At 42.2% G+C, this 19,940-nt stretch overlaps 2 protein-coding genes across 2 annotated transcripts; both read right to left on the bottom strand.

Annotated features, from left to right (window-relative positions):
* Nucleotides 1-26: 26 nt before the first annotated feature.
* On the bottom strand, nucleotides 27-4,615 carry LOC116998644 (caspase-8-like). The gene is made up of 7 exons (XM_033064635.1): nucleotides 4,279-4,615; nucleotides 3,920-4,025; nucleotides 2,686-2,821; nucleotides 2,482-2,597; nucleotides 1,852-1,990; nucleotides 838-1,339; nucleotides 27-553 (listed from the first exon to the last, which is right to left on the bottom strand). Exons 1-7 carry the CDS (start codon nucleotides 4,584-4,586, stop codon nucleotides 418-420), a joined length of 1,443 nt encoding a protein of 480 aa, XP_032920526.1. The 5' UTR covers nucleotides 4,587-4,615; the 3' UTR covers nucleotides 27-417.
* A 3,266-nt stretch (nucleotides 4,616-7,881) lies between these two features.
* CASP8 (caspase 8) lies at nucleotides 7,882-18,991 on the bottom strand. The gene is made up of 9 exons (XM_033065450.1): nucleotides 18,817-18,991; nucleotides 14,612-14,941; nucleotides 14,314-14,419; nucleotides 13,152-13,290; nucleotides 11,686-11,774; nucleotides 10,907-11,018; nucleotides 9,412-9,901; nucleotides 8,534-8,677; nucleotides 7,882-7,981 (listed from the first exon to the last, which is right to left on the bottom strand). Exons 2-8 carry the CDS (start codon nucleotides 14,920-14,922, stop codon nucleotides 8,545-8,547), a joined length of 1,380 nt encoding a protein of 459 aa, XP_032921341.1. The 5' UTR covers nucleotides 14,923-14,941; nucleotides 18,817-18,991; the 3' UTR covers nucleotides 7,882-7,981; nucleotides 8,534-8,544.
* Between the last annotated feature and the right edge of the window lie 949 nt (nucleotides 18,992-19,940).

Here is a 19,940-nt window from a genome sequence, read left to right as displayed (position 1 = left end):
AAACACAATGATGTGAACTGATTATATCCTATAAAATTTACAGCACTCCTCCCTTTATTTTGCAAAAGTTAGGCATAAAGTACACAAGGTTTTATAATGGTTGTTTACTAAAAGTTGCCTTATAAAAGATACCTTTTGAAAGCAGTAGCAATATGGTACAGCTGATAAGAGGACACCAAGTGTAGTTTAGCCAGCAAACCACTGAGAGAGATCTGAAATGCTCTTAAGTATAAACTGTTAATACAAATTAATGTATTAATACAAATTTATTATGGCTTTTCTCCTCAGTTGTATTTTCAATTAAAAATATCTGCTCTTGTGCTAAGAGCAGACACTGTTGTGCTGGACTGAATTCTGAGCTGAAACCAGCCGATTCCAGGTTGCAGCAGCTCTCTCAGCCATGCAGTTCCCTCCCATTTAGTTTACAGGAAAGATGAGCCTCTTCCTTAGTGTGAAACTGGGCTGTGGCATCTGCTTCTTTGCATCCCGGTCACACGTTTTTCTGCTCACTTCTTGATTTACCGCTGTCAGGATGGTGAGAATATCTTCCCCTCTGCAAAGACACAAGTACAGTTTGTACCAGGCAGTTAACATCAGCATAGATATACAATATAAATAACATTCTCACTCTCTTGATAGACACCTGTTTTTAATAGGCTTCAGAGCACTTCCCTAAATTGAATAGTTTGCATGGTGCTGCTCTGTCCTACATCACTGTTCCACTCTGAGCAAGCATTCTGACTGCATATCATCTACCTCTGCATCTAAATCAAATTCCTGTCACCCAGAAGGAAAATTTAGGTGTTGCCAAAAATAAGCTTATGGAAACATAGGTACCGAGGACAGCTGTACTCCAGGTGCTGGCACAGTGCCTGTATGTACCAGGTTCCTTCCCTGGGACTTCTGTAGGAGACGTAATCCTGCAGGGTGGCCATGCCCAGGAGGAAGTCTGCCTCTGCAGGGATGCAGTCGAGCTGAAACCTCGCATCCCGCTCTACAGAAGAATCTTGTTCTCCAGAATCTGTTTCGATGGTCACACCTTTATGGAAAGCATCACCTTGGCAGGCCTGAATAAAAAAAACTTTTGGTTTTCCAGCAAGTGAATTGCAATTCTGTGCAGTGAAAGAAGTGGTCAGTTCCCGGATAGGTACTTCCTGCCCATCAACACCATATATAATGCCTTTTTTCCCATGAGACAGGATACAGCAAACAAAACAGTCCTTGTCCTCATGGTCTGCACTCCGGAAGATGTTCATAGTCTTACGGATTTCTTCTGCAGTCAGGTCTCTGTATTCTTCCACTCTAAAATGAAGCTTGCTAAAGACATTCCTCAGAGCCGCTGGAAAGCAAAGAGAGGGGAAACTGGAGACACTTCATGATGTGAAAGTTGGACTCTGCAACAGCAAATTGCATTTCTAGACATCTGTTACGCGACTACATCCACGTAGCTATATTCCTGGTTTGAAAATACTCTACTAGTCTAATCACTAATCATATCTCTACTGAGTTCCCTTAATTGTCATTAAAAGGTTTTGTTGTGTATTTCTGTATAGTTTAGAATTAGTGTCCATAAGGCTGATTGCAAAGCTAGCCTAGCTTGTAAAATCCAGGCTCAGGGTGCTGCTTAAGGTTGCATTAACCTCACTAAAACTGCAAAATGCAACTGAATTGTTCAGTGTCAGGCACTGAAAACTTGATAAATTGATTAGGGCTTGTCAGCACAGTAAACAGAGCCAACTGAACCACTACAACAAAATTAATCCTAGAAAGGAAAGACTGAAATTCAGACCTTTAGAAAGAGGAACAAGGTTTCAATATTTAAAGATTCATCAGCTCTAACATTCACTGTACCTGCATCCACATCTGTCCCATTCCGATCCTTCATGTGTTTGTGTTCCAGCATTCCTTCCCTAGCTTTTGCAAAATTGTGATTATTCAGGATCAGGCACACTCCACAGGGTCGGCTGGTCATTTTGTAAGCTTCAAGCAGCTGAAAAGAAAGACTCCTGGTGAAATTCCTGCACTCTCCTACAAGTGCTCCTTAGCTGCTGGGAGTGGCAGAGCAGGGTACAGAGCCAGCTGACCTCCTCTGCAGGCAGCTCTCCCCCAACAGCTTTGCTACCAGGGCCAGGCACTACCCACCCCACTGCCTTGGGCAGCCTGTGCAGGACAGCATCCTGCTGGACAACCAAAGTCAGGCTCAGCCCACACAGGGTGCTCTGTTCTCTCACATCTCCGTGCCAAGCCAGCTGCTAACTGCCTAATTCCTGGTATCATAAACTCAGCCTACCTTTCTATCCTTGCAAATGTTTCTCAACTACAACACTGCAGCAGCTTTGCCTGCAGTGAACAGAATAAAGAATGCAGAGTTGTGCATTTTTCTTCTTCTAGACAGTGGTCTTAGAACAACTGTTCACTTCATGGAGGGATGAGCTCTTCTAGGACAAAATGATGGTGTTTCTAAGAAATAAACTAACTTACCTGGGAAGAGTCATTAAAACTGCCAGGAGGATGAGGTGCTACAGATGACACCAGATGTCCCTCACGGCGTCCTGTGCTTCCCCTCCCTTCCTCTGTGATGAGCATCTCTTCTTGGCCTGCAAAACATTCATCATTAGTACTGTACAATACCATACATCACTTCAAGAATAACTATGGGGAAGAGCTTGTTTTGTTCTGTTTTACCATACAGTTTTAATCCATCTTCAATTCTGTTCCACAGGCTGATGTTAATTTTTTCACAGAGACTCTTCAGCATACTTAGGTTGTCTTTCCCCAGAAGGCCCTTCTTCTCCATCTCAGTGAGAATGTCAAGCATTGTCTAGGTAATCAGAAAGGCAGTTTGCTCTTAGGGAACCTCCATGCTGCCACTGGGAGTGAAGCTGCAGCATGTGCACCTAAGCTTTAATGTAGTGACAGCACAACATGCAACCCACAGAGTCAATCCAGCTGACTGGGAGCTCAGGGGAGACCTCAGCTGAGCCAATTAATTCTAGTTCAACAAAATCTGCAAGTACTGTTAAGTACCAACATCTTCTCAAAACATACTCATTTCCTTTCTGTAGCTCAGAGGTGCCAAGATCTAATTAATATCTAGTCCAGGAAAACAGGAATATGTAACAATATTTTTAATGATTGCTTTCATTCAACTGTCAGTGGCTATCGTGCACTCAGTTGAAACAAGAATCACTGCACTGGCAAAAAGGGTATAACATCACACGATGGTGTAGAGGTTGCTCTGAAGCAAAAGGGGACCCAAGGGACAGAAACTCATCAGTGACTGGCAGAGCACAGTGGTCACCTCAAGAATTTACTAGAACAGCTTTCACAGTCTCCCCTTCAAGAAAAGAAGGAAAATCCTCCAAACTTTTATTAGAACAAAGTACCAAGGAGTCAGAACTGCAGGCTGGGACAGCATAAAAGCACTGGATCTCCTGCAAGGCTGCTTGTAAATTCCAACTCATTTGACTTATCCTTTAGAAGAATCTGCTGCTTAGATCTGTATTTTCTGCATTTAAAAAGAAAATCATAAAATAATATCCACAGCGGATCACTTTCTGTATTTGATAATGGCTTATCAAGAAAAAAAGAGAAGTCTGTTGGGCAAGATAAGTAAATGTGCTCATCAATTTTTTGTTGATTAAAGCCACTGAGTGCCCTGAGTCCCGTGTGGTGCTTGGATGTGATGGCCTCAGTGCCTGGAACTCCTGGCACTGCTGGCTGTGACTCTGCTGCAGAAGCTGTGCCCAACACCAGCACAAACAAGTCCCATATGCACCGGGGACACCCTTTTTCTTGTGGTGTTTGCACCGTAAGAGTGGCATCATAAAGAAGAGTGACGCTTGTTCCCCCATGAGCAACCCAAATGCGTCTGTGATTTACAGTAATAATTTTTTTCAAGTATTGAAGAGATACTTACAGTCGCATGGGTTAGCTTGCTTTTTGGTAATTCTTTCTCCAAAAGTAACTTGAAACACTTCAGCTCATCTTCCGTGGTATCTTCAGACAAGTGAAAGAGCAAGTATCTATTATTGAAAGAAGTAGAGGGCGTTGTTTAGTCGTGTTTCCGAGCACAACTTAACTCCGTACTACTGCCCTGCTCCTCTTGTCTGCTGTTCCCCCAGCACGTATTCCCCCTTTTTTCCGTTTTAGATGGAGGACACAAGTCCCAGGACCGCCTGAAGGGAAACCCTTCAGCCTGGTTGAGAGGAGGTGAGGGCTGTCCCGGACAGAACGAGGCGGGCAGCCGGGCAAGCCCAGCCCGCCGCCCTCACCCACCTGAGCGGCGGCACCCGCGCCCCGCCCGGCGCCCGCAGCTCCCTCTCCACCTGCTCCCGGCTGGAGCCCAGGTGGGTAACCAGGAGGTCGATCCGCCCGATACGGTAGAGCAGCTCCCTGAGGAAGGCCAGGCTCCCCGCCTCCAGCACGCCCATCTCCTGCAGCGCTTCGAACAAATCGTGCGGGCTCCGGACGGCTTCCAGCCTCCTCCTGGGGACGTGCTCCCGGCTAAGGAATTTCAGCGCTGCCAGCTCAGCCTCGTCCAGCTCCTCGCTGATGGCCAGCAGCCGCCCCCGGGGCAGCTCCATGGCCGCGTCCCGGCCGCACAGGACGGAGGGCGGAGCCCAACCCAGGGCGGCCCTTTCCTCTCTATTATTTAAACTTCCGGAGCTAAAGCCCCCGCAGCAGTTCTTTGGGGAGTGGCGTGGCTTGTGCTGTGGCTGCTGGCACTGCCACCTGGTCTTGAGCAAACCGAACCGGATGGTGTGGATGCAAAGGTCTCCCTCTGCCCAGGCTTTTTCAGCAGTCGCATCTCGCTGGTTCTCAGCTATTTTAATAGAAAGAGAAGGAAGCTTTTATGACACCACTGATTCGCCTTCCTCCTTGCGAGCCTTCTGGGCTGCTGTCCGAAAAGGCAGCACGCTCCCTGCAGGCGTTCGGCCCCTGGCAGCCGCCAGCCATGGAGAACCGCTCCCTTCTCACCCGTCCCACATCTGCTCTAGACTGTTCTACAACTGGAGCAGGCACTGCGCCGTGGTGAAGGGCCCTGGGATGCTGCACCACCTCCAAGTCACCTGGCGCGGCACCATGGGTAGATGGTATTTCACAACTGGAGGGGAGAGATTCTACCACCTGGAATTTCATCCTTCTGAAAACAAACCTTAACACCTTAATGCTCACTTTGAGCCAGAGAGCAGCCCTCAGCACTTCCATACTATTCGATAAAGAACCAGTGTTCTTGCTAAGCACTGATTTGAAACCAGCATCCCTTTCTTCTCCAAAAATCCAGTAAAAAACACTTTAACAATATATTAAACAGAAATCTGTACACTGTTATCCTAGAAGTGCCTTATCAATGTTCAAAACCCATGGGAAGATAACTGGTTACTACATGCATGGCAAGTTGAGTCAAAGGTGGAAGGAATCCAGAAAGTAAGGCACTTTTCAACAGGCCATAAGCTGACATCTCCTCAAGACATGTTAGAACAAGATCTTCCTTTCTTGTTCTAAGGACATATGGATCCATGTTTGCACTCACAGACCTAGACAAATCAAGCCTAAAGACAAAGTGGCTACATGTATAAAAGTAATGTAGAAGATAGGCTCAGATGGTGTGTCCAGGATAACATTCCACCTAGCTAGGAATGTATGCTTGGTGTCCACAAGAGCCAGTCACCTTTGGGGCCTGAGGAGTTCCAGTGGCTGTCAATAACAGAGCAGAGTGACAAGCAAAGGCACACTTACAGAAAAGACACACAGAAATTAATAACTGGGAATTCCCAAAGAATTTAGTACATTGCAAAGAAATCATTGCAGATTAAACATGCCGTTCTCTGTTCACCATTTGAAATATCTCGAGTTATCTAGTTAAAAGAGGAAGATTTGAATAATTTCTCAGAGAATGTGCCCATGTTATTTAGGGGTTAGAATAAAAAGGCTGAACACTCAACACCTCCGAAGAAAAATGTAGCATTGGACTCTCTGCTGCACAGCTTAATCTGCTTAAGGGTGTGTATTTTGCTTCCACCTCTCCCTGGTCTTCAGATTTCCTGCAGATCTTAGACATCACAGCCAGCAGTTCAATCAATCCAATCAGCACCTGAATTTGCACCACTTTGAGAACTGAACAAACCCTCACAGATGGGGGAATACTCAGGTGGTGGGAATCTTGCCACAGCCCTTGCAATGGGAGAAGTTGGCAGCCAGCTGAACACAGGCTGGCTCCTCACACGTGCCACCAGCCTGTCGCAAGAGCAGCATATTTTCAAATCATCCTAAAACCATTTGGGTGAATGACAAACTTCCCACAGGAGGTGGGTGTACTGCTGTTAAACTGAAAGAATAGGTAGCAAAATGTGAGTGACGGGGCAAGGACTCATGCCCCTGGGCAGCATTATTTCTTCTTCTTCAGCTAACAATCCTCCACAACTCTCAAGGAAGTGTTTTCCTTCTCAAATAGCACCACTCTGATCTTGCCTGCTTGCAGTTTAAGTCTGCAGGACTTCAACTCACCAGCTTTTCTTTCCTACCACACTTCTGGCTCAGTTTTCTAGTGGCAGTACTTCTGCTCTGAAAACAAAACAGAATTAAGAGCAAGGCTTTTGACTGGATTTGGCCTTCCAGCCATGAGTTAGGAGGAAAGAAGAGGCAAAGTAAAAAACAAAGCTGAGGGCTGTCAGAGAGAAAAAGTGATTGCCCCTCACCATTCTGGAGCTTGTACTGCAGAGAAAAAAAGTCAGGAAATTGCAGAACCAACTTCCTTCTTATCACTCAGCTCTGTGGGAGGGACACAAATCTGAGCAAAAACCTACCAGGCACACTTTGCTCAGAACCACAAAACTCAAAGTGTGTTTTCTCCTTCCGTGTGATTGCTGTATGATCTACATATAAATTCTTAGTATGGCTTTTTTCTGCAGTTCTTTGAAGGATTTTGATGGAGTTTTCTCTTCCTCTGAGTAGGTCTTCATCCACAAGTGCTAATAGTAAACTATGGAGGTGTCTGGATTTTAACAAGCGGAACAAAATTCCAAATCAATTTAAATCACAGGGTGTGACTAATCAGCATACTCTATAGCTCTCCCTCCAGTGGAGGACAGCTCAGAGGAGGACAAAAACCATACAATCTCAGGGAAAAACAGATAATAAAGAAAGACAAATTTACCTCAACACTTGGGAGGTTGGAGGGTGACCTTAGTTTTAGAGAAGACATTTGCTTCTGTGAATCATCAGGTACCCTAAGACAATGAACAAGGAATAATGTCGTCCTGAGCAAGCCAGGCCACCATGAAGGGTGTGGATACATGGTTCACTCCAACCCAACATAAAAGTATAAAACCTGGACAACTGACAAAACATTTAAACTTTGAAAAGAGCAACGGGCTTGAGCTGGCTTCCTCTCACATTCCACCATGACTGGGAATTATCCAGGGTCATGACAGATAGCACACCTATGTAGCTGTCTTACCCTACCAAATCAAAATCCTGTCTAGCCTCAAAGATATCAAATAATTAAATTTGATATTCAATTTCTCCTCATGTAGAATAGCCGAAAGAACTTGGTCTGAGTGTATTGAACTCTGACACAGAAATATGAGAAACAGAAATGCTAAAGATTTACAACTTCACTTCTGGAGCAGCTGCCACCTTCCAGCAAGTTTCCACAGAGGAAGGAGTTACTGAATGGCTCTACTGGCATCAACTGCCATTATCATGACAGTCCTGAACTTATTCTTTCCTACCGTCTCTCCAGCTGCTGCCCCTCAGACTGGCTGCCAAGAAACATTCCAAAAAGAGCCAAATTACTTCTGCTGGGGTAAAAGTGTTTGTCATGCTGACTATCCCTCAGAAGGCTCAACCAAGAGAGGAACACAGCACAAACTGAGGTGATATAAAAACAAAGAGAATTTATTATAACAGAAACATGATTATACAGCTTACTTCCAGTATTCCACAGTCATTCAAGACACACTGTGCCCTGAGATCTCTGAAAAATAACAAAGTGATAAATTTTATTATTACTGGGCTCCTTATTCAAGTAAATGATAGTTATCAAATAAACCAAATATTTAGAAGAAAAGAACCTAACTAACAAAATCATTATTATAAACTATCATAATCAAGACAGAAAATTATTTACCTCTGGGTAAGGCAGTTACAACCTTACACATGCTGCCTGCATTGTGAATTTGTTTATTTTTCCCAGATTGTAGGGACTTAAAACAACTCAGACACAGACAGGGCTTCTTTGACATTTCCAGTAACTTTTACAATATTACTTGAAAGTCCTTTTTCATCTTAAACCCAGACTGAACATACTCCATTTCTTCTGTAGGACAAAAATGATCTATAGTTTTTCACACCCTTACCCAACTGATCCAAGTGTTGGCAGACTGATTCAATATGGAAGTTGGAAAATTTAGGTCCCATGCCTCCTTAAAGGGCTGGGGCTACTACACAGATCCAGATAATTTCTTATGTAAACTCTCTTCCATTCTCTTCCACTCCAGATGTCACTCCTAACCGAGTGTATTCTTACTTGTCTACTTTTCATTGTGGAACTTCAAAGATCAATTGCTTCAGTAGTGTTGATGTTATCTTTGGCATCTGCTTAGATCCTTCTAATTCTCTTCCTGCTACTTCGTTGTTCACTTCTGTCAGGATGGCTGCGAAATCCACACGCCTTGAACAAAAATGAAAAGAAGTTACATTGAAACAGATGGTACTTGCAGCTCGGCCAAGAAGGTGCTGTGTGTTTGCCCCAGTAAAATGGTATCCCAGGGAAGGCTGGTATCTTCCTCTCCCTATTGCCACTGAAATTGCACATTCCATTGAATAACCACAGAATTCAGTGCGTTTGGGGGAAATGAAAGCAACCTCCATGTAGCATTGCTTTTGTTACAGCCAGAAGAGGTCACCAAGATGAAACAAACCTATACATTCTCCATGTCTTCTTCTGGATGCCATGATAAAATGATATCTGAAGGGAAATTCTATTTTCTAAATGAACTTTATGAGGGGATGGGTGGGAGACAACAATGAAAAGTATGCCTACAAAACACGAGGGGTTTTGTCTGTGTAATCACTCAACAAATTCACCTCTACTCAGGTGCCACCGGAAGAAAAATAATTTATCAGTCAAAAAATGTTAAAAAACACACATAAACATGCTTGTGTGTAATGTTGCTGCACTACAACCCTGGTTTTGTCACAGGAAAACCAGTGGAAATCACTTATACTTTGGCTCATCTGTAGAAGACTAACAATGTCCAATTTCAAAATAAATACTGTTCTCCACTGTCCTGCATGTAAAAAGCATTAATTGCACAAATGCAAACCACTGTGTTTCAGCACAGCATGCTTAAGTATGCACACCTGCAATACCCCAAATGTACAAGAATTAGAAATAGTACTTACTGTGGGCAAAGCAACTCCATCTTCTTACAGAGGGATTGAATGTAAACACTGCCAGTCTTACAAGAGCGGAAGGACAAGAAGTCCTCCACTGTAGACATGCCAATCAGAATATCAGCCTTATCAGGAATGGAAGTCAAAGGACTAGCATCCACCTCAAGGTGTCCAGAAGAGTCTGCTTCTACTGTAACAGACGGATGATGTTTAGAGCCTTGGCAAGCCTGGATGATAAACACCTTGGGTTTGCCAGCAAGAGAAGGACATTTAGTTCCAGTGAAGCAGGAGATTAATTCTTCAATATTTACGCATTCATCATCAACACCTTTTATTTTGTCTTTTTCACCATGGGAGAAAATGAAGCAAACAAAACAGTCCATATTTCTATGATCTTTTTTGCTGTATTCTTTAACTGTTTCACGTATTTTTTCTCCTTCTAGATTCATGTACTCAATTGTCTCAAACTGAAGCCATTTAAAAACCCTCTTCACAGCCTCTGGGAAAAAAAACAGAAGGAACTTGTTAAACAACACAGTGATAAGGAAGATGCTGAAACATCAGTGTCTGTGTGGTAGATCACATATTAGCAGAAGTGTTTAGATCCCACCAGTAAAATCATCTGACTAGCTCTTAACCTGCCTATTAGAAAAACCCAAATGCCTAATTTGCCTAATTTTATTTTTTTAAAAACACAACTGGGTTAAGTGTCATGCTATCTAAAACAAAAACAGGTTTCAGATTCTATGTTGTATTGGTACAAATTAGTGACATTTACTGTGTTAAGGCAAGCTTTAACTGTGCATTGCATAGTAGTCTCAGATGCCTAAGAACAACACCTGGCAAGTTAGAGAAGTGCCACCTCTTTAGAATGACAAATTCTGCTAATCTTAAATGAAGTAGGTCCCTCATTCTGTGAGAATGGTCGATACAGCAAGAAGGAAGTCAGAGTAACCTGCCCACAAATGCTATGAAGACTTCTCAGCAAAAGTTGGCCTAATTGTTGTGCGGGCAGAGAGAAAGTAGCTGGGAAGAAAGCAGCTGTAAATGGGCTGGAGAAAGTTAAAGTATCTGTGACATGTTCTTTCAGGAATCTGATTTTACTTTTTTACTGTTGTCTATCTTAAAAGTGACTTTCAGGAAGACAGGCTTTAAGGAAAGCTAAAGAGCATTTATTTGAGCATTGAAGAGAACTAAAATATTTTTCTATGATAGCTAAGAACTAAAAACAATCAAAAATTAGAAAGGTGGAATGATGATCACTTTTTCACTAGTTGTACACATAACCAATTAAGACAATGCATTTTGCCTAGAACAAAAAGTAGATCCTTCTTTAAGCCATAGCTAAATGTTGGAAGTGGCATATTTCCAATTGGTACATTGACTGTCATTCCAGTCTCTGGAGGCCAAGGAGTACCATTCTTCACAGCAAAGATTAGATAATTGTTTCGGAGAATTATCAGAGAAAAAAAACAAACCAGTTTTGGATTAAAAAAGTACTTACCTCCATCTTGCAATGTTCCCTCTCTATTGTGAAGTGGATTTCTAAAAAGGTGGTTGTTAAGAATTAAACAGTAACCATGGGGGTTATTTTTCATCTTATATATTTTCCCATGCTGCAGAAACAACAAAAAAAAAGCGGGTAGGAAAGCAGAGCCAACCATTCAAAAGGGAAATACACTATACACAGATTTCTGGTAATCTGATTTCAGATTACCTAAGCACACACACAAAAAAAAAAATACCACAAAGGCCGAAAAAGAAGAAAGGAAAAGCCTAAGGATACAATTTAGGTACACAGGAGAGGAATCTGTATTTTCTCCCTGAACCCTCTTCCTCTCTGTCTTCAGTCAGGATATGATTTTGACATGGGAGAAAGGATCCAGAAACACAAATTTGCATGTGCATAGGAAAAGCTCCTGCACCCCACCATTTTCTCTGAGGGTCCTTGTGTGATTCCAGTGAGGCAGCGGGTTCTGCTATTCCCTTCACATCTGTCCAGAAGTCTCCTGGCCAGGACTTTAATGTCCCAGTCTCCATTATCATTAAGATTGGTTTTCTTCACTTAACTGTACATTCATTTATTGCTTAAAAGGTTGTTGACAACCAGGTCCCCACAAAGAAGGCCTGATCATGTTTGGAAAATAGGAATTGTTCCAAGGCTTACATATAGAGCCAGAACCCCTCATCTCGGCTGCTCCACCTGCTCAGTGTTATGAATTTATGCTCCCTCTCCCAGGAGATGAATAAATACTTTGAAGGTAATCTTGAGGTATTTCTCACCTGTTTTGCTGCCTTCCCCTCTGCTCCCTGTTCCTCTGGATGTGCAGACTCAGACACAGGATAACGGACTTCTTCCCTAGAATTATTTTCTAGGAAGGAGAGGATAAACAAAACATTTTGGAACTAAAAGGATAAATCTTCCACTGTGCATATTTCAACACTCAAAAAGCCAGAACAAGGAGTGAGGTGGAGGGGTTTTCACACCAGTGAGACACCAGCATTTTGTAGAGCTGGGCCAAACACAGCTCCAGTTTCACAGACTGCTGGTCATTATAGAAGCCATGCAGGGCTGTGCTCCATTGCTTCTCTGCTGCTCTGCTCTTTTACTGGTAGCAAGATACAGGTAATGAAAGTTGAATGTGAATAATCATCCCAGGCAAGCCGTTTATCAGCATATCCACTGTGGGATATATAAGTGAAAGAGAAGACCCGCTTTTGTACAATAGTACAAAATGCTGGTCCCTTTGCTTCTGAGGCTACTGTCTCTTCTCCAGAGAATATTACTGTGCGAGTGGATGCAAGGATGCAAAATACCAGCATAATGAAAGATCTCCTCACAGTGCTTGTTTGACTGCAGCTTTCGGAAAAAAGTGAAGAAATCATCAAATCCCTGACTCTAAGCAAGGAAACAAAATCACAGTACTCATTTTACAAGTTAAAAAAAAAAATGTTTAAATGAAATTTAATTGTCAGGGCAACAAGCTCTACACAACACGCTTTTTTCTGCTTATCAAGAGGACAACATAATAACCATACTACTAGAAAGCCATTTTCCTGACACAGGACTTGCTTGCACCAGTCCCCCTTGGCAATTATCTTCTGCTCTTTTAGAGACGCCAGCAGAGGACAGCAGCACAAAGACCTGCAGCTCTGCAGGGTACTGCATGGACTGTTTAAATGTATCTGAGTACACTCAAGTCCTGAGACATTCAGAAGGAAGTTGTTATTGACTGAGACATTTTGTTTCCCAAAGGAACACCTCAGCTGCAACAGCCGGGATATACTGAAATCCTTGAAATTTCCCATCTGGTTACAGAAAGCTACACTTTAGCAAATGACTGCTTTTCAGGGACTTTCCTTTGACTGAGCAAAGGCCTGACAGAAGATTGTGCTGACAATCTCCCAACGCAAGTTTCCTCACGTCACCTGTCACTTTTTGTCTCTTGCAGTGATTTGGAAGTCATGATGGTCCAAATCCAGCACCACACTTTTTCCTGACATACAAATTGCATTTAAGGCAAAGAGGAGGCAGAAGAAGACCATTTACAAGACACAGAACATAATTCTAGGATAGATATAAGAATCCATGATGGGATAATGAAGTAGCAGAAAACTTCAGAAATCAGAGTTCTCCAGAGCTGTTCTGCCTATCCTAGGATACCATAAAATCTCTCTTAATGCTGGACTTTTTAAGCTGCCAAGGATAGTTCCATTCTGTTCTTGAGCAGCAGATGAAATAGATTTACCTTTTTTTTTTTCTTCATAGGCATCAATTCTTTTCTTTAGGTCAGGTCTAACTCTCTGTAATATATCTTTCAGCAATGTCAGGTTATCTTCTTTAATTAACCCATTTATTTCCATTTCCAGAAAGACCTGCAGCATTGACTGGTAAAACAAAAACACATAACCCAAACTCTTCCAGTGACCTTTGATAACCACAGTATCAGGCATCTCTGCAACAGGTTAGCAGACAACATCCTCATTCCCAGAGACTGACCAGCTAAAGAAAGACCTATTACTTTTTCCTCCAAACCTCATTAAAGCAAGGGTCAAGATGCAATGCAATTGAATAAACACATCATCACTAAGGTTAAAGCAGGACAATTAGAAATTGCCTATAACTAGGCTATCCTGCTTTGTTTCAGCAGTAGAAAGCACTGATGAGGATAATGTAACATCCTGTTGTGTCTTTGTGTTCTGATGAAGTGCTGCTAAGTCCTTTAGCTATGACATTTTGCCTTTTCTATTACAGAAAAGCTGTTCAGCACTAATTTTGTTAATTACAGCTCAATTGACCACCAAGTTGGAGGCAAATCTGCTAATTTTCCTCTAAGTGCCACAATACAAATAGGACTTTTAAGGAAGGTTCATAATAATACCAAACATTTTTATAACACAGCTCATTACAAATATTAAACTAGCTCACCCAACCTCTGAATACTTTGGGGGGAAGATTAGCAATATGTTGTTACTCCAAATTACAATACTGAAGAAAATTTGCCCATTGACACACAAAAATTCATGGTTGAACTCACATTAGAACTTGATTTTCTGTCCCATTGTTTTTCCTTTAGCAAACCACTCTTCTTAGGTATAGCATATGTCTTACAAAGACATTTGTCTTATCAATGCCAAGCAAAGATTAAAGGAAGAGCATGATGGATTTTGCAAGAAGACAAGATTAAGGAGACAGGTGTTGGAGGGAAAATAGAATCAGGAGAGCAAAAAAGGCAAAGAAACAATGCAGAAAATATGGATCCATTTTTTCACACAGCAGCTATTAGCTAACATCACAATTCTTTCTTCTTTCAAACCAGATTTTCCTGCTTTCTCTTTCCTCCCTTCTTACAAGAACTAGAGGACTCTGAACTAGCCTTGCAAAAAACTTCTCAAGACCACTTTTCATACAGCATTTTCCTGGAGCTTGTTCTTTGGTAATTCTTTTTGGAGTAGGAACTTCACACTTCTGGCATCTCCTGGAACCAAGTCCTCTGTAATTCCATACAGCAGTTGCCTGACAATAAAGAATAGAGAGACCTTCAAGAAAGCTGTAAGAAGTAAACAGCACAATTAAACATTTAAACTGCAAAATGTAAAACTCACAAGAATTCATGTGTAATAAATATAGTTATGCTGGGATATTCACAAGACAACAGAAAAGACAGTTGACACTGAACTGTTGCATTCTGCATGCTCCTGTGTTTACCTGTAAGCTGACACCTGTGCCCTGCCCTGGACCTGCAGCTCTCTCTCCATCTTCTCCCGGCTGGAGCCCAGGTGGGCAATCAGGAGGTCAATCCTATTGATCCGGTATAACAGCTCCTTCAGGAAGGACAGGTTCCCCACCCCGATCATGTCTTTCTCTTGCAGCACTTCAAAGAAAGCCTTGGGATCCTGGATGGCTTCCAGCTTCCTCCTGGGGACATGCTCCAGGCTGAGGAATTTAAGAGCTGCCAATTCGTCTGTGACCAAAGCCTCTGAAACTTCAAAAAGCAGTTTGCGGAGTTCTGTACTCATTTCACATCAGGATTTGGATCTAAACACAAACAGCAGTTGATTTCATTTGTCAGTGAGACTAGTGTAACAACTTGATATATAAAAGGTGTATCAAATCATGTAGAATAGCCCAAAATAAATACATGCAATCAGAAGTATTTCAATAGAGAGAGGCTGTCTTGCTCTCCTAGTTTTGATGCTCAGGCTCTTTCAGTTCTCTGGACTTAACAAAGGATATTAAAACCTCTGTACTAAGTGACATCAGCAGAGAAAGTCATAGATCATTCCTGCTTCCTATGGTGTGTCTAGACGGTGGAAACTACCAATGTACAGGATGTACAATCCTGGCAGGCTGCTGCTGGTTTTGTTTGAGTTTGGGTTTTTTTGAAGTTTGATACCATTTGGGAGAAACAGCCACTTGCCAGTCTGAAATATAGACTGTGTAATAAATGAGACTGCCAAATTTTACACCATAACAAGACTAATAGTCCACATGAATATAGCTACTCTAAGCTATATGGCTTCTCCTTTCCTTTTATGCTGCTTCTGGTCAGCATACCCAAAGCATCTCTTCCTGTTTTGGTTTATCTGCATCAATTAAACTCAGTTCCCAGCTGTCAATTAATTTGTAATATTAAAAGCTAATATAGATCTTGTCAACCCTTTTTAAAAGGCCAGAAGATTTCTTATCAAACTCTCTGTTTCACTGAGCATGGAATACCTCCTTCTCCTCCACTTTCTCCATCGGCTTTAGAAATATTAAACTTGGCTTATGGAATCAACTTTAGAGCACAAGAGGAAGTTAGAAAATTCCAAGCCTTCCAGCTATCTCCCCCTGATACTTAAGGGACCTGCCTCCGCTGATGTGACAACCTATGGGCATATCAGTGTCTGTTATAAATTCTTGTCTTGAACAAAGACACTGGACATGTGTCAGGAGCCCTCATTGTTTGATTGTACCATCTTCTTAACTGTGACAACCACCCCAACATTTAAACTCAAAAGGTATTGGCTAACATGCCCTTAAATTTATACTATACACTTCCACAAGAGTGGAAGCTAACAAGCCCTTAATTTTGCACAGTACACTTTACAACTCCCACAACAAACTCCTCAAAAGGTGCTGGCTCAAAAGCCCACAAGCTCCTTCCTTCCACAACAAACTTTGAAATGCAATATGAGGTAAAATATTTTAGCTGTGCAAGCCAAGAAAGAGAAGAAAGCAAAGAATATCCCCAGTCCTTAGATCCTGTGTTGATGCTGCCACATGGATAGTCTGGAGATGGAGAGAGAACAGAGAGGGTATAAAGGGCAGAGGGGGTGTGCCGTGGTTTAACGTAGTTTGGTTTTTAGTTAAGGAAAAAATCCATGAGCTACGGAAGCGATTCCCTGTAAGGACCTTGGCAGCTTCCTTCAGACCTGACAGAACCAATCAGCTGGGTAGTTTTGAATATTGACACCCTGTTAAACCACTTAAGAGAGCTAAAAATATCTCTGTGAAATTCCATTTAAAAATTAACAAACCCCAAGAAACTCAGATTAATAAACCAAAACCACTACAGGGTGTTTGCCCAACCCACTCAATCCATGTCCTGCTGTAGTTAACCTGGTGCATGCCCATCATCTAAATTAGATGTGTGCATTTTGTTCAGGTGTGCACAGCCAGCCTTTCCTCAGAAAGTGAGCTGGGCTGGGCTGGGCTGAGGACAGAGTGCGAGTCTCAGGGTGGAGCAGGGAGTTGGCTCCGCACAGCACAGCACAGCACAGTAAAGCACAGCGCTGCCTCACTGCCTCAGGACCCTCTCCCCTGATCACACCTCTCCTGTAGCGATGCTCGGAATGTTTGAGACAAATCAGCCTACAACTGGCACTTAAAGGACCTGTCTCCACTTCCTTCTAGTAAGAGACCCATTTGCCACTTTACTTTGTCTGCCCTAGGTGCAAGACACCTGGGGATCTCTGAAGAGAAACTATATACATGCATTCAGAAGAGTTCTCTTGTCTTATGGAGCAGTGGAAGACAGAAAAGTCAACAAAACTTCCTACTCCTAAGCTACTGGAGTACTGAAATCCCTTTTATTTACTGCTTCGGCAAATGTTTCAATAACAATACTCCAAGGTAGTTCAGTTGACTAACTGGCAATAATAATTAGCAGACAATCGTATTCTGCTCTCCTCCAAGGACCGCTCTACAGCAAAGGAGCTTTTTGTGGCATGCCCCTTGGTCAGCATTGTGTGGGTTAGCAAGAGTGAATGTACAACTGAATATGAAACCTTTGCATTTCAAGTGAATGGATAAAACAGTGAAACATGTTGAGACATAGCCCATACGATTTGTCTTCTGCCCTAAAATACTGTTTTCTTTAAGTCTACTCAAACCAAACTTTTAAACAGCCAAGAATCCATATCATTCAGGCCATATAAACCAGTAGTATCTGAATGTTCTTAACCTCACAATTCAACGATTACCTGACTTTGTATTGCTATATTTTCTTGGTAGGTAGCTATGAAGCTATCTTCTTTCTCACATAAATCATGCCCTTAATTTAAGATACAAGAGATACTGCTTATAAAAGCAAATCTTTCCTTTAAAGGGAATTTTCATTTTATTTCTCGACATCTGTAAGTTTCAAACCCATCAAATTATTGTAGTTAGAAGAGATCTACCACCTATATGTTACATTTAGGCCTGTCTGTAATTACAGGGAGCACAAGTAAAACAATATTTAACTGCCACGTCTTTTTCTCCCAGTTTGCTAACTTAAAGACACAACTGATAAAAATATAATTAATACTAATAGTAGTAGTAATTTAAAATCACTTACATGGGAGGACAACTCTGAAGAAAGTGAGACAGCCAGCCTCTAAAGTTCCAGGAAAATTCTGCCTTTTTTACAATACGGTATTGTCATATGACTTCCAAGAAATACATTACAATGGAATAAAATGCTAAAAAAGCAGGACATCCCTACTTCAGCTGCTTCACATTTCCATTTTCAGAGAACTTATTACTACAGAAGTTGTGAGAAAAAAATGGTAAACAAGCCATGAAGTAATCAAGTTTTGCTTTTGTTTTATGGCAACTAAGCAGCATACCTAGTGCATTCTAGCGTAGAGCACAGCTTGGGACTTTTGCTCATACAGAAATCCTGAGACAGTGAGAGATGGCTGAATCTACATATTTTCATTCAAAATATCTCACTCCCACTGCCCTGCTGTGTCACCAGATCTGCCATGACTCATGCCCTTCCTCCGAAGTCCCTCTCCAACCACCCTGTTTATTTTTAATAGGAAGATATTTTTAAATGAAGAAAAAAGCCAACTATTAGCACCAAAATCAGTAGTAGCACTCAGTAAATGCAGGGAAATCAACAACTAAATATGATTCGGAAATTATTTATGTAATATACTTCCCCATTTAAAGGAGAATTTGAACTAATTAACTTCTTACATCTTTGCTCTCTTTTAAGTAAATACCTCAGCCTTCAATGAAAGGCATGCAAGTTGCTGGAATCTTCCCTGAAGCAGGAAATAAAACAGTACTCAGTATGGCTACCAGACTCTCAGCAGACTCTCAAGGCAGCACTATGAAGAGACTTAGGAGTGCTGAAATTTGTTAAAATTTTGCAATGAAAGCAGTCAATCATTGATTTCAACCTATCTATCTTTAAAAATTCAAAATTATACCATACCCTTTGCTAGAATGAGGCATACAAATCCCTTTCAAAAGGTAGACTCTAGTACCAGCTCAGAAAACCTCGCTGCACTGGTAGGAATTGCGCCATCATCCAAAGGCTGGAAACAGCACAGAGGAACACCACAAGCATTCTTTCATTTTCAGATCCAAAATGTTTGTCTCCATGTCATCCCAAGTCTCAGCACCTCTTTCCCTCCATTTTATCTTCTGTGTCTTACCTGAACCAAGACTTCAGTTGCAGTCTGAAAGAGCCACCGTGCCGTGATATGCTCTGTGACAAGTAGATAATGGCTTCTCCTCTCGATCAGAAGGTCCACCCCTTTTGGCACTATTAGTTTCACTTTTGATTTCCCTTCTCACTCTTCCTGGAAATGTTACTGCCCTTTTTTAAAATTAGTCTCCCTCATTTCCCTCGGCTCCCCTGCACTCTGGTTTCCTCCAGAACTGTCTCAGTGACCCAATCCTTTCCTTGTACAGCCTGCCAAAAATTCATCTCCCTAGAAAGGGTGATCTTGAGGAAGAAAAACTGCTGTGGCTCCTGCCAGCTCAGCAACTGTACTGACTGTCCTTTGCACTGCCCCAAGGCAGGATGCACAGCTCCTGCACAAAAATGACACGAGCGACAGGCTACCAGAAATCTTGATTACCACTTTGAAATCATGATCTTGGCAAAATAGCAACTTCCCCAGAAGACTTTTTACACTAGTTCCACTTAAATCTATCTATACAGGGGGTGCAGAAGACACAACCCTTCCTTAATTTTGTAGGTGCAGAGTGCCCCAGTGCATGGGTCTTTATGCTATCAGTAAGCCTCAACAGCAACCAACCACGTTTTTGTTTGTGACTGGTTTCTTTCTGGCACAGCTCTGTATCACTGCAGTTACAAGAAAAGTGTACAGTGTGGACAGCAAGGAGTGATGAATACCTAAGTTGTACAAAACTGACCCACTCTCCCCAAGAGAGAGTCTCTCTCTCAATACCCTGCAGGAGATCCCACAGAAATGGCTGGATGGCAGCTGCAGTTACTGTTGCTGACAAGTACCACCACTGCACGGACTGTGCAACACACAAACACAGCCCTCCACACGCACAATGAAACATACTAACCAGGGTAGCGTAAACTTTGTTTAAACAAACTTCTTATGAGCAAGGGAGACTTTACCAGTCTTTCACACTTCTCAAGTGTGGCTCCCTCCTGCCACGGAACTCAAGGCTCAGTAAGCTCAGACTTTTCTGACTGCCTTTACCTACCTAGGATTTCACTGGAGATTACCCAGGCAGAAGTCTCTACAGAGAAAGCAAGAGAGCATGATGGCATTCCTTGTCTATCAAACTAAAAATG

Source organism: Catharus ustulatus, chromosome 7 (assembly GCF_009819885.2).
Source record: "Catharus ustulatus isolate bCatUst1 chromosome 7, bCatUst1.pri.v2, whole genome shotgun sequence".
NCBI lineage: Eukaryota > Metazoa > Chordata > Aves > Passeriformes > Turdidae > Catharus > Catharus ustulatus.
The sequence above is the reverse complement of the archived record's forward strand: the minus strand, read 5'-3'. Positions and strand labels throughout refer to the sequence as shown.

Coding starts and splice junctions, on each gene's coding strand:
- LOC116998644 (XM_033064635.1), bottom strand. CDS start 4,586: ATGGAGCTGCCCCGGGGGCGGCTGCTGGCCATCAGCGAGGAGCTGGAC. Junction 1,991..2,481: donor GTTTTAATGACTCTTCCCAG/GTAAGTTAGTTT, acceptor CTTTCTTTTCAG/CTGCTTGAAGCTTACAAAAT. Junction 554..837: donor CTGGAGTACAGCTGTCCTCG/GTACCTATGTTT, acceptor GTGTCTTTGCAG/AGGGGAAGATATTCTCACCA.
- CASP8 (XM_033065450.1), bottom strand. CDS start 14,922: ATGAGTACAGAACTCCGCAAACTGCTTTTTGAAGTTTCAGAGGCTTTG. Junction 14,420..14,611: donor GCACAGGTGTCAGCTTACAG/GTAAACACAGGA, acceptor CTTTATTGTCAG/GCAACTGCTGTATGGAATTA. Junction 13,291..14,313: donor ACAAGCTCCAGGAAAATGCT/GTATGAAAAGTG, acceptor TTGTTTTACCAG/TCAATGCTGCAGGTCTTTCT.